Source organism: Otolemur garnettii, unplaced genomic scaffold, assembly GCF_000181295.1.
Source record: "Otolemur garnettii isolate 467f Iridium unplaced genomic scaffold, OtoGar3 scaffold00043, whole genome shotgun sequence".
Taxonomy (NCBI): Eukaryota; Metazoa; Chordata; class Mammalia; order Primates; family Galagidae; genus Otolemur; species Otolemur garnettii.
The window spans coordinates 3,248,202-3,263,000 of NW_003852438.1; the positions used below are offsets into that span (position 1 = coordinate 3,248,202).

The following is a 14,799-nucleotide window of genomic DNA, read 5'->3' on the forward strand; positions in this document are numbered from 1 at the left end:
GGTGGGGGCATAGTTTCTACCCTGCATTTGTGAGGATCACTTTAGAGATACCAAAGTATCTTGAAAATCATAAAGAACTAAACTAGTGTTTGGTGTTACTATTACTCATTGAACGTGGTAAAAGGAACAAGAGTTAGTGAGGATGAAGTTCGTGGAACTTGAATTACATGAACTGATTTAAAAACATATGCCATTGAATGTTGATACTATTAAATGAATATTGTGTCCCTCAACTTTATCTTGTAGTCTTCCTAAGCAGAGTGGTCTGTATTATTTTTCTTCCTTATACGCCTCATTACATCTGCTATTGTCTTTGGCACTATGCTAACTAAAGTATAGCACTACTGTATGAATCTCTACTTTAGGAGACTTAATCTTTCAAAAAGAATTTGTTTCTTGTTCATTTAATCACTTTTGCTCTTGTTTTTAAATTTTCTCTAATTTTGAGTGCAGCAACCAAAGCTGGATAGCACTCTTAAATGAAAATCTAACTAAAAAAATTATTATAGTGCTATGATTTTCTTGCCCCTTTTCTTTTATTATTACAACACAGCATTACTCTGTTTTTTATAAAGCTGAGTTTTATTTCTGGGTTTTATTCAGCCTCTTATTCTGGAAGGCAACTTCGAAAATAAGGATTATATCTGTTTATGTAGCATCTATATTTAAGAGGTTTAAAATTTTTTTAAATTTTTTTAATCTCAATATATCAAATGGTTAGCAGATTTTATGTTGATTTAACTATATGTTATGTAAACAAGCAGGAAGAAGACTACAGTCTGAAGTATAGGTGGGATGATAACTTGTGAGCTTTGGTTTATAAACAGTAAAGCATGCGATTTTTCCTGCCTTTTTCACTGCTGCTTTGATCAAAAGTCAATTAAAGCTTTTATAGACTGATAGGACAATGTTTGCACTTTTAAGATTTCTATTTTATACCTTCACTAACCATTTTTCATTCCACTAACCCAGTCTTGTCATTCTCAAATACTCTTTGATCAGTGTTAGAACATCTGTTGTACAGGAATATAACTAACTACAAACCTCTCTCTTTCTCTGAGTCCTTGGGGGAAAGTTGGAGAGCATTGTTATAGATGAGGAAGAGGTGGTTTCTAGATTCCAAGTCTAATCCTCAAATTATGGTTTCAGTATTTGATTGAAAATTGGGAATTCCCAGCACATTGGACATATTTATAATTTTGAATATTATTATGAGAAAACATGTTATATAAACAAACTATAGGGAAAATTTATTTGCCTATTTGTTCATTGCTTTTAAGGTAAATAATCAAATGCTAACTCTAGGTGAGTTTATTGGAATCTGAGCATAATCTTTATTCCTAAACTTCTAAAGATTAAGTGGAGATCAGAACACCAATTCACAAATTTGAATAAAGATCAACTTTTAAATAATATCGGAATAGAAAGTTTGCCTAACTAGTTTGTTAAGATGCCAGTGGCTTTTATTAATAGGCCTCACCTGAGGACCATAGGCAAAAAACTGCTAAGAAAATATTTTAAATGCAAAGAAAGACTGCTAGGAGTATGAAAAATGGTTTACCTTTAAATGTACTTGCGCTGTGAAGATTTCTTCTGTCCTTTTTCAGAGCGTGTAGATACAGGTGTAGTGTAAGTAAGAGTCAGCAGAGTAACTTCAAAAGTCTTGAATCAGTCCAAAATCTTACTAGCCAACTGGTCTGTATTTTTAACTGGAGTTGGAAGTACTCTTAAAGACCTTCACATTCAACTGGATCCAGAATGGTCTTGAGGGAATGAATGCCTATTACTTCCTGATGCCTAAACCTTCCTAACATACTTGATCGCATTACTTACATGCCAATGCTAATAAGCACCCTTCCTGCTTACTTGAACTTGTTCAAACTAGGAATGCTCCTAACTTATAAAAGGGGTTGGTTGGTCATTTCTTTTCAGTTCCTCAATATAGAGTATCTCAAGTTCAGATACATAGTAAGAAGATCCAGCACAAGTTTGAGTATTTTCAAGTCTTGGGCAGCTTCTTAACATTTTATGGTTGTTGTTCCAAGAAACAGTTTCTAATTTCTGCTTGCAGAAAATTTAATTATGTCTAGGTCTTTTAGAAAGTATTAGAACAAACAAAATAAACATTAATGAAATAATAAAACATCCCCAGTTGGTGAGGAAGGCCAGTGTTTTTATTGGGTGAAAGAGACCGAGAAGAGATCTGGGAGAGTCCAGTAATTTCATCACAACGGTTGCCAATGCCCAGAGATGTGAGCTGACTTTTCCAAAGTAATTCTGCTATTTAGTGACAGAATCATAACTGGAGGCCTTCTGTTCTTTTAATAGGATGTGGTTTGTGTACTTACCCTTTGAAATTTTCTCTCAAGTTTTTTTCTGACACTAGGTAGCAGAGTATACATAAATAATATATCATTGTCAAAGGTGTTTGTTTATACTCACTAAGGTTCTTTTGAGTGTAAGTAGCAGAAACCAGTTAACAAATCAATCTAGCCAAGGAGGCAGAGGGAGAATTTAGTAAGGATCCCCGAATATTTCTCAGAATCCAAAGAGTTCCAGGGGTCCTCAAATTTTTTAAACAGGGGGCCATTCACTATCCCTCAGACCATTGGAGGGCCAGACTGCAGGCCCTGGGACAAGTCGGCTGCTAAGCAGGACAGGCAGCAGCGGCAAAAACACCCGGTGAGGCGGGCTGCATGTGGCCCGTAGTTTGAGGATGCCTGGATGCCTGACATGGCCAAGCCAAAAGTAAGAACTGGACCATTCCAAGGCCTTCAGTAAGATGAATTCTTTCGTGCTGGCATGATCATGTCCTTCAGGTAATTGTGGTGCGAGTCCCTTAGCTAAAAATTCCAAATGGGTGCACATCAAAAGCCATTGCTAAGGCATTCCCACCACCTTCAGTGCCCTTCCTTGTCACCTCACTTCCCAGTCTAAGTCCTACCCATTTTTCAAGGTCCAACACAAATACTGCTTTCTCTATCAAAAGTCTTTTGATCCTCAGCTACACATAATCTGTGTGTGTGTATGTGAGAGAGAGAGAGAGAGAGAGAGATCCCAGTCAGTACTCTTGTGTATGTCCCTGTTTTTTAACCCTTAACATATTCTGCTACACAGTATGTAATCGTGAGGAATTGAGAGCCTTTGTTAATAGGGAGTGAATTAAATGGGGTATATCAAAAGTGCTTCTGTTGCATTAAAATGATTTATATACCTATCTTATCCTAGACCAGCAGCTCTCAAAATGTGGTCTGGGAACTACCAGGTAGAGAGGATCTGTGAGACAAAACTATTTTTATGTGATAATAATACTAAACCTTCTGTGTTTTCTTCATTCACATTCTCTAAAAATTTCCTTTAGTTTCTGATGTGGTAGATTTCAGTAGTTAAAACTCATATAAACAAAAGTTCTTTGGGGGGTGTTTATACTTTCCTTTCAAAAACAAAATTACATTTTTTTCCAGTGTATTTTATAATTAACAAGTAAAATTTGCATATATTTATGGTGTTCAGCTTGATGGGTTTTTTTTAAACATGATGTTTTCATATGTGTTCACATTGTGAAATGGCTAAATCAAGCTAGTTATGTGTATCCATTTTACACATACACCTATATAATACCACAATGTTTGTTTGGGTTTTTTTTAAGAGACAAGAGTCTCATTTTATCACCCTCGGTAGAGTGCTGTGGCATCACAGCTCATAGCAACCTCCAACTCCTGGGTTTAGGCGATTCTCTTGCCTCAGCCTCCCAAGTAGCTGGCACCTGCCAGAATGCCTGGCTATTTTTTTGTTGCAGTTGCCCGGGGCCGGTTTCGAACCTGCCACCCTCAGTATATGGAGCCAGTGCCCTCCTCACTGAGCCACAGGCACTGCCCAACCACAGAATACTTGAAAATGGTTGTGCTCAACTCCAGCCTCCTTACAGGCAGGAGCCACGTGGCACATACCTCTGTTATTCCTAATGTAATCCTGCATTAGCTTTTACATAAACGGCAGTACTCAGTAAATATTCGATAAATACATGAGAAGAAAAGGATGATTTTAAAAGTGTTTGCTGTCTTTCAAACTGGGACATTAAAGTTGTTTTCAGTAAGGATTACTGTATTAATGAATAGAGTCTATAATTAACAGATTCGGTAGGCAAGCGAGTACCTTCGAATGCTTTTAGAGTAAAATTTAATACCTTTCCCTGGAAATTTTAAGTAGTGTTTTGAAAAAGAATAGCATGATTTAGTGGAAGGAATATGAGAACGTATTCATAAGAACATTGGTCTTTTAAAAATTTAAGAGAAAGGGAGAGGGGAAGTGAGCAGAGATATGAGGTTATTTCAGAGTAGCCAGTTGGTGGGAAAACTACTTGCTAATGAAGACTTTTCCTTTCACTTTAAGTAACATTTGAAAGCTGTTTGGGGTTGGAAAAGCTGTTTTCCAAGTTGGAAAATCCAACTAGGTTGGAAAAGAAGATATGATGGGTAGAAAATTATGGTTTGAGGAAGTGAGTTATATTGCTTTGTGTGAGTAGCCTTGATTGAAGAATAGTGAGGAGAACGGTGGCTAAATTGAAATGGACAAGGGCTTTGACCTGCTTTCTGCTCTTTCAGGTCTTGTGGAGAAAGTAGATAGCACAAACCTTTAGCTAAAAGTTAAATTCAGCCTGTTCTCTTGGAGTAGCTACCGCTAAAATAAAGGGGAGCATTCCCTTATTAAAGATAGCTTTTAGTTTTTAAGACTAATAAACATATTGTGTGTGTGACTAAATTATTTTCAAAGATGGCACTCTAGATTTATTCTTTTAAAGGATTAATTTGTTAGAAGATAAAGGGGTTTGAAAAATAAAAAGGGTCAATTTGTGTCCCAATATTAGACTTGCCTTGTGCATTTATTTAGCGTACTTTATACCTCAACATTTCCCAACTGTTTCCATTGTTGTGATGACTAAGGAATTTTTCTTCATTGAACTTTCAGCTTTAGTAAAAGGCAAACTTATATTTGTGCTTTAAGAACTTTTATAGATTTTAATCTTCAGTAAATTCAGTAATGAGGAAATTATTTTTAGATTTTTAAACTTAAAATTTAATATAAAGTAATTATGGCTTTTTAATGATTTCCTTCCTGGCGTATTTTGGTGTAAGGTAGGCATGCTTCCCTTCATTGTCCTTTCCAGCCCTCTCATAGCCGTATCTACCTTAGATTTGTTGCATAGGTTTCATTGAGGGACCCTAGATGTATTGAATACACCCAGCTTGTTTGTAATTAGTACAGTACAGAATTCCTAGATTCTGGACACAAAATCACTATAAGAAAGATTTTCTAGTATAAATCATGTAGGCATGGTTCTATACATACTACATTTTGGTCCGTTTATCCTCTCTCCTAGTGAACTCTTTGCTTCTTGAAGACAGTACTGTGTCTTAATCATCTTTGACTCTACAATGCCAAGATGGTGCACTTTGCATAGTAGACATTTAGTTAATAGTAGTGGAATGAATGAAGTAATTCTCCCTAAAGAGATGAATCATAAATGCATTGCTAATGAGCCAGAGAGTCTCTTTCTAATTTCCTGAGTCTCTTCTAAAACCCAGCTGAATTCTTGTGGAAGGGTTACTGGACCATAACTGTTCCTAACCATGGTCAGACATTTCTAGGATGTAGTAAAGCTGATGCCATGATGAGTATTCGTGTATGAATTGTATGATAAGGTCTGTCAAGTGACCACACCACAGTGCTTGGTGCCTAGTTAGGCACACAATAAATGTTAGCTTTTGTTTCATTTTTCTGTTGTTCCTAGGTTCTATGTCAGGGTCACTATAAGAATTACTCATGGTAGAGGAAATTACATTTCTGTTTGGACAAATATTCATAGTAGTTAAAGATTCTGTTTGACATACACAGATTTATAATTCTGTTGGAAAATAGCAATCAGAGCAGCTGATGGGCTGAATTGGTGCACAGTATAATCTAGACAGTGGACCCACCCAGTTTTTCAGTATTTTTTTGACTGGCAGTTCTAGCCACAGTGTATTCTAATCTATTAAACACACACACACACACATATCTTTGATATAGTGGTTTAGATTAGCTGTGTTTTTAGAAGTTATTTCTCTTCCAAAAATGATAGCCTCTGCATGCTTCCAAAATTTTAAAATTTGATTTTATGCCCTTTTAAGCCACTTTATTTTGAGCTAAATGTATAAAAGCTGTTATTGACAAGGAGCTACAGCAGCCCAATAAACAAACCTGACAGGAGCCCAGTTTGTTACTAGCCAAGAATAAGATTTCTCTGTGTTCTGACAAGTGATATTGCTATAAGCCTACTGCTATGCCTTATGTTTCCTTGATTTTTTATGATTAATTATATTTCATTGTCATACTACTGTGGTTGGTGTGTAAAAATACAATCTTGAAAATCATAAATGTTATCTCTAAATACCTTTTTTTCCCCACTCAAGATAAGCTGTCGTTGGAAGGAATAGTGGTACAAAGAGCTGAGTGCCGGCCAGCAGCCAGTGAAAACTACATGAGATTAAAGAGGTTGGTGTTTTATAATTTTACAGTGATACCTGATACTTTCCTTTGGAGACTGAGATATCTAAATTAATATACATTGCCTGTTGAATGCATGGAAACCGTGATTAATTAATATACATGAATATGAATTACCTATTGACTACATGGAAACTATCAAAATGAATATTGTTTGAAGTGTCTGGTTTTGAAACCAAGAGTTTTTTTGACACTAGGGAACTTTCAGAACCTGGGCTGTTTATTTGAGGTTTTTTAAGTTACCATGTTAATATGTCTTAGAATCCAAGTTTTTAAACTGTGTTTTCTAGTTGTCTTTATAAATCTTTATAGTCTAAAGGCATATAAAAAGATCTTTTTACTACTTTATTTTCAAAGGCTATAATTTTCCCGTGATGATTATGTATCTAAAATACTGTACTGTGCAAAGCAAATACAGTTGCCAAAATATCATCTTATTCCCTAAAAAGCTCCTTGCTTTTTATAAACTTAGGCACTTTGTTTCAGGACCTACCCTCTTCCCCTTTATTATTTAAAGATGATGGTTGTAAATTCTTGATACCTAAAATTTTATGACATCCAATGAGTCAGGAGTTTTTTAAGCCCCGAAGAAATATATTTTGCCTGTTTCATGGTTTCTTTTTAATGTATTTTAGCCTTTTGTGACTTAGAATTTTTTCTTTTGTTTATTCATTCAGCGCTTACTGTCTACCAGGTGTTTTCTTAGGAGCTAGAAAAATCTCTCCCCTCACAGCTTCCATTTTACAGACTGTAGCACCCTGGACTTGTAGTTGAGAACAGTTCCCTGAAGTGGTTGTAGCAGCCTCTCACATAGCACCGTTCTCATCTAGAAGACAGGTCAGTTGAGCTGGATTATCTCTAAATTTTACATCATCTTTAAAAATTTTCCCCTTTTCTCAATTAGATGAGATTCTGCCTCCTGAGAGTGACACAAAGAGAGTGGTTTTCTTGTCTAATAATTCCTCTCATTTAAATGGCTCCCCAGGGCAAGTAATAGGATGACAATCAAAATGAAAATTTTTTATAACAGCTTTGGAAAACAGGCAGAAGATGTTACTTTGTTTTTAGCCTGTAAAGTTTATTATATAATACAAGCCTTCTTGAAGATTTATCTTCTTCAAATAACTAGTAAAATTGAAAAAGGCAAAAATCTGGTTACTAAGCTGCTTGCGAGAATCTTTTTTCTGTGGCTCTAATTTTCTTTCAGAGGTTTCTAAAGTATTTATTGAAGAGATCTGGCAAGTCATTTGCTGTGTTTATAAAATGCCTGGTCTTTTTTTTTTCAACTAAAAAAGAAGTATAGTTTGGGCTAGGCACAGTCGTTCTCACTGGGAAGCCAAGGTAGGAGGATTGCTTGAGGCCGGAGTTCGAGATCACCCTGAGGAAGAGTAAGACCTCATCTCTACTTAAAAAAAATAAATGAATAGAAAAATCAAGTCAGGTGTGATGGCATGTGCCTGTAGTCCCAGGTACTTAGGCTGAGGCAAAGGGATCTCTTGAGCCTAGGAGTTTGGGGTTGCTGTGAGCTGTGACACTACAGCTCTCTACCCCAGGTATCAGACTGAGACTCTCAAAAAAAAAAACAAAAAACATTGTTTAGCCTTTCAAGTATGTTAAAAGACAAGCCCAGCTGTTGTATATGGTCACATACTGCATAGTGACAGTTTAGTAATCCCATAAGATTATAATACTGTATTTTTACTGTACCTTTCATATATTTAGATACACAAATACTCAGCCATTGTGTTACAGTTGCCTACAATATTCAGTGAAGTAACATCCTATGTAGGTTTGTAGCCTAGAAGCAATAGGGTATACCACATAGTCTAGATGTGTAGTGCAGTAGGCTGAACCATCTAGGTTTGTGTAAATAGAATCTATGATGCTCACATAACAACATAATCGCCTCAGGATATATTTCTCAAAACGTGTCCCCATTGTTAAGTAATGTATGACTTACAGAAGGAAACAGGTGATTCAGGAGGGTCAGGTGAGTTTCTGAAGTAGATGGTGGATGACATAAGTCTTGAAGACAGATTTTTTGACCAAGTAAAAAAAAAAAAAGACAGGAGTTAAAAACATTCAAAGTAGACATGCAGACACAAAGACTTGGGAGAGACTTGAGGAACCTGTGTGTAGTTATAAAAGCCAGGAATGCAGGATTTGTTTGAGATGATGGCAGAAGCTCCAGCCCAAACCTCTTTCTTGAACTCTAGACTTATAAATACGAAAGCCTGCCTGAATAGCCAATAGACATTTCAAATATGTAAAAAACCGAACTCTAAGTCTTTCTCCTAAAATCTCCTGCCCCACCCACAGTCTGTCTTATCTCAGTTAATGCCAATTCTGTCCTCTCATTTTCTCAATTCAAAAACCTTGGTTACATCTTGACTCCTCTCACATCCCACATTCAATGTGTCAGAAAAATCTCGTTGCCTGTACCTTCAAAATATTATACATCCGGTCTGACCATTTCTCACTACCCATGTGAGCTGCCATTATTTCTCACCTGGATTACTGCAGTAGCCTCCTACTAGAGTTCCTGCTTCCACCCTTGCGCCACTGTTGTCTCTTCCTAGCACAGTAGCCAGAGGAGTTCTTTTAAAATCTAAGTCAGCACAGCCATAAATGAGAATGAAATCATCTCTTTCTCAGCAACATGGCTAGAACTGGAGGCTTTTATTTTAAGTGAAGTAACTCAGAAAGTCAAATACTGCATGTTCTTACTTATAAGTGGGTGCTAAGTAGTGTGTACATGTGGACATAGAGAGTGGGATAATAGACATTGGAGACTCTAGAGCACTGGTTCTTACCCTTCCTAGTGCCGCAAAGTATTTTCATTGTTACTAAGGTGTTGTGACCTACAGGTTGAGAACCACTGCTCTAGAGGGTGGGAGGGTGCAAATTACTTAACGGGTATAATGAGTACTATTTGGGTAATGGTAACACTAAAAGACCAGAATTCACACATCTGCATATTACATAGATGTAACAAAACTGCACTTGTACCCCCTAAGTTTATAAGACTAAAAATTAAAAAATTGGAATAAATCCTAAGTCAGATTATGCCATTTTCCTCTGCTCAAGTGTCACTTGTCATCCTATATTACTCAATAAAATCCAAGTCCTTATAATGGTTGGCAGGGGCCAGCATGATCACCCCACCACACCCTACACCTTCTCTCCACCCTCCTTTCCCCCCACCGCCACTCTCTATGTTTCAACCACACCAGTCTCCTAACCTTGTCCACGCCAGGCATACTTCTGCACTGGGCCTTGGCACCACACATTGTTTTCTGCCTGGAATAGCCTTTCTCCAGATAACTGAATGGCTTATCCCACCTCTTTCAAGTCTCTTTTCAAATACCTCCTTTTCAATAAGGCCTGCCTTGACCACCCTGCCTTTTTGTGTTTTCTTCATAGCACATCATCTCTCTACTAAATTACAGTAGAACCTCCCTAGTTGAGCACCTCTTTAAACTAAGTTCATTTTCATAGACTGTATATATCAGTTCCTTATATTGACCATCTCCATACGTTGACCAGTTTGTTATAGTCCTTTAGGTGGTCAGCTTACAGAGGTTCTACCATACGTAGTTCACTTGTATTTACTGACAACTTCTCACCACTTTGGTTTAAGCCCCCATGAAAACGATGGCTTTTTTGTATGTGCTTGCCTTTTTCTTCTGCTCACACTTTCACACACATGTCTAGAGTAGTTCATGATGCATAGTAGGTAGTCAGAAATATTTGGTGAGTAAATGAATGACAGAAGATAAGGTTTGAAGTGTTAAAGGGTCTTAGATGCTCTGGTAAGAAATTTTGATTTTTTATATTATAGCTATTAGGGTGGTAGTAAAGATTTGGGTGGAGTGCGAAAAGATTTGCATTTTGTATGTTTGTTTATTTAGAGACAGGATCTCACTGTCACCCTGGGTAGAGTGCCAGGCATCATCTTAGCTCGCAGCAGCCTCAAACTCTTGGGCTCAACCTCAAATTCTTGGGCTCAAGCAATCTGCTTGCCTCAGCCTCCTGAGTGGCTGTGCCTACCAGCACCCCCCATAAGGCCCAACTAGTTTTTCTATTTTTCATAGAGATATGGTCTTGTTCTTGCTCAGGCTGATCTTGAACTCCTGAGCTAAGGGATCAGCCTCCCAGGATGCTAGGATTATAGATGTGAGCCTCCAGTGGGCCAAGACTTGTATTTTAGACAGGTCATTCTGATCATTCTGGCTATAGAATAAACTAGAAGCAGGAGATAAGATAGAGGCTGCTGTAATAACCAAGGTACTAAATGATTAAACAAGGTGGTTTTAGTCAAAAGAGAGATGAGTCTAGATTTGGAGGGTAGTGGAGGTAGAGTAGCAACTTCCGTGGTTCTGACATGGGGATTTTTCTAGATGCTGGTGACTCCTATAGCCTGGGTGTATACCTCCTGCTATGAATATCACAGATTGGCTCCCTATTGTCCTGTGAATTGGGCTGGAAGGTTTACACTGATAAGAAGAGGGGGACAGGAACATTTTTGTAGTTTCAATGCCCATTTAAATTTAAATCCTGGCTGGAATTGCAAGAATAGCACCAATGGGTAAATTATCAAAATAGAAAAGTTATCTAAGTCACAAGTTGTGTGTTATATATTTTATTTATAGTTACTCAACATCATAACTAAGGTGAAGGTCAAAGTTTTAAAAAATCAGAAGATTCTATTCTTGCTCTAGAGAGTTTACAATATCTCAGCCTGAAGAAACACACAAATATGCGCGCTCGCATGTACACGGACGCGCGCACACACACACAAGATTATCTAAAGAATCTGTTTACTGACAAGTGGGGAAAGAAATAGAAATGTGAAATTGAATGTAAAATGGAAGGGCAGATTTCCAGTTGTGGGTGATATTAAAGTAAAAGTATTTGAGAACAAAATTAGCACGTCTGAGATATCCTATACCTAGATGTTTCACACATGCTCACATTTTTCCAGGGGTTCCTTCTAACTGCCTACTTTTTAGTGACATTTCAGTTTTTTATAATCTGGTTCTTGTCTCACTTTCTAATTTCATTTTCAGCTACTCCCTTTTCAGTAGACATCATGTAATTATATTACACTACAAGTTGTTATCCCAGATATGCTAGGCACTTTCCCATTTTATGCTTTTGTCACTTACATGCTATATTCTCTACCTCAAATGTCTTACCTACCCTCTGCCAAGATCCTTTTGAGCCTTGAAAACCAATCCAAGTGTTACTTATTGAAACCTTGTAGTTTTCATTCCACATCCAAATTAGGATCTTCCATTCCTCTTTTGTACCTTACCATAAACTGTATTCTAGTTTAATGGTGTATGTAAATGCCTATGTTTCTACAAGATTATGAACTTCATGAGAGCAGAGATTTTGAGTTTTATTTTCTTTTTCCTTCTTACTGCCCTTCCTTTCTCCCTTCTCTTCCTTCCTTTTTGGTATTCTCAGTACTTGGTGTAGCACATTACAAATGATTAATATCTAAAATTATTTGCTGGGTTGAAATGGATTAAAATAGAAAGGAATGGCAAAGCTAGGTGTGGAAACACGGGCACCATCAGCATTCAGCTTTTTTGGCTCTGATAGACTTGAGTCTTGGACTTAATTTTTCAGTTTCATACATATGTATGTTTGGTTCATGTGCACGCACACCCTTGTTCTGAGAAGCAGAAAGTGGTTACAATACACATAGAGAAACATTTCCTCAACAATAATAATTAGTTTTTAAAAATATGAAATGAGAAAGGAGGACTAGAAGGAAAATCCTTTTTATCAGGCTGGGTGCAGTGGTGTGCCTCCTGTCGTCCTAGCCACTTGGGAGGCCAAAACAAGAAGATTGCTTGAGCTCAGAAATTCGAGGTTGCAGTGAGTGTGACTATGCTGCTATACTCCGGCTTGGCAACAGTCCAAGGCTCTGTCTCCAAAAAAGGAGGAGGGGGGCTTTTTATCATAAAAGACTTTTCTTAAGTTAATGAGTCTTTTTTTTTTTATTCAGCGAGTTTTTACTGTATTATATTTTAGTAAGCAAGAGCTAAGCTGTTATTATGAGGTGTCTTTAATATTTATAAATATTGCTCTTTAAGAATGATTCATCTTATTTTGATGGGGATTTAATTTTAGTAATAAATTCTTATAGCTCCTTGCTTTTAAATTTTGGTTAATAAATTAGCCAGATGCTATGAGAATTATAACCTCCATATTAATCAAATGTAAATTAGTAAGATTCTGTCATTCATTTAGATAAAGGTGGAAATTAAATATATGCTAGTAAATACAGTGAACCCAATAAATATGTTAACCCTTCAATTGATGAAATTCATAACCAAAACAGAGATGATTATAGTATAATTTTTTGTTGTCAGATCTCATTACCTCATGAAAAATCCTGCAAGAAAGCAGGTAGACAACAAGAAAATCTAAAGAAAAAAAGAAAAACCCAATAACTTTGCAGGTTTTAAAACTGTAGTAACATAGCTTTCCACATGGAGAAGAAAAAAATGTTTCGGCACTTCTGGCTATCACTTCTCTTTATCTGACATTAATTTGGATTGATCTGAACATTTTATTAGGAGAGAATTTATTTTGAATTGGCAACTATAAATATATTTAATATCAGATCACTTCTGATGTGCTAATTAAAATTGATGTAATTTGAATTATTTTATTAAGTGTAACTTTTATTTCAGCCTCTTGGGTTTTTCCTTAATGTTGAATAGTAAGTTATATGACCACCCTATTTATTATTTATGTTGTACTTTGTTAAGTTTAAAGGATCATAAATATAAGATAATCAATCATCGTATTTTTTCTTGTCAGAAAGGTATAGCAATCATAGAAAATCATGTGACTTTTTAACTTCTACGTTTTTGTCACTAACTCACTTAAAAATATTTCTTTCAAAAGTTTTTGTTGTTAATCATGTCAATATTTCTGGGCTTTGGTGAAAAAGTAAGAAAACTCTTCCTTATGGGAATGTTGTACAAAGGGGTAGAAAAGGGAAAAACCTGAGCTCTTTCCTCTGCTGAGATACCAAAGAGTAGGAACCCAGTTGTGATTCCCATTCTTGCCTGGGGAAATGTCACATATATGGTAAAAGGTATTGTAGAATATCTTGCTGTAATGGAAGAGGAGAAAGGACTCCCTTAGTAGATCTTTTCTTAATTTGTGGGTGATGTGATTAGTGTGAGTACACCAGATTCATGCCTAGGAAGTTTCTGCAAATAAAATTTTTGCTTTGTAATAAAAACATTGGAACATTTTCTTCTCACCATATTTAAATTAGTATTTGAATATACAGGTTGAGTATCCCTAATCGAAAATCCAAAACTTTCTTATAAGACAGATTCTCACTCTGTTGCCCCAGCTAGAGTGTAATGAGGACATCACACTCACAGCAACCTCAAACTCCTGGGTTTATGCCATCCTTCCACCTTCGTCTCCTGAATAGCTGGGCTTACAGGTGCCTACCACTACATTGGCTAATTTTTTCTATTTTTAGTAGCGATGGGGTCTTGCTCTTGCTTGGGCTGGTTTTGAACTCCTGGCCTCAAGCAATCCTCCCAGCTTGACCTCCAATGTGTTAGGATTATAGGCATGAACAATGGTGCCAAGCCAAAATCCAGAAGTTTTTGAGCACTAATGCAGATTATTTCAAAATCTGAAATACTTCTGGTCCCAAGCATTGTAGACAAGGATACTCAACCTGAATTTAGTACTTTTAATCTTGACTCTCACTGATAAATAACTTTCATAAAGAATAACTTTTATAAGTGATTTTTCTTATGTATTAGGATGATGGTCTTACCTGTGTCTCTTTATGTTTAAAAAAGTTCCAGGTGAATGATAAATAGGGAGATCATATAATTTGTCATTCAAAACATGGTATTTATGAGAATGAAAGCAGGCAATAATCAGAGAGGATACCACACTGAGATAGCAGTGTAAACTGCAGCTGTCCAGGTAAACTAGGGCATGTATGGCATCCCTCATGTAGCAATCAAGATACACTAAAATACTAACCTTTGGGGTAGCGCCTGTGGCTCAGTGAGTAAGTAGGGCACCAGCCCCATATACTAAGGGTGGTGGGTTCAAACCTGGCCCCAGCCAAACTGCAACAAAAAAATAGCCCGGCATTGTAGCGGACGCCTGTAGTCCCAGCTACTCGGGAGGCTGAGGCAAGAGAATCACCTAAGCCCAAGAGCTGGAGGTTGCTATGAGCTGTGATGCCAT

General features: G+C 36.8%; 1 protein-coding gene across 1 annotated transcript in view; it reads left to right on the forward strand.

The window, feature by feature from the left end:
* Positions 1-14,799, forward strand: part of GTF2F2 (general transcription factor IIF subunit 2) — a 159,419-nt gene that overhangs the window by 81,153 nt on the left and 63,467 nt on the right. Inside the window, exon 5 of the mRNA XM_003790354.3 lies at positions 6,453-6,534. Within this exon, the coding sequence (XP_003790402.1) occupies positions 6,453-6,534 (82 nt within the window). The remainder of the gene's footprint in view (positions 1-6,452; positions 6,535-14,799) is intronic.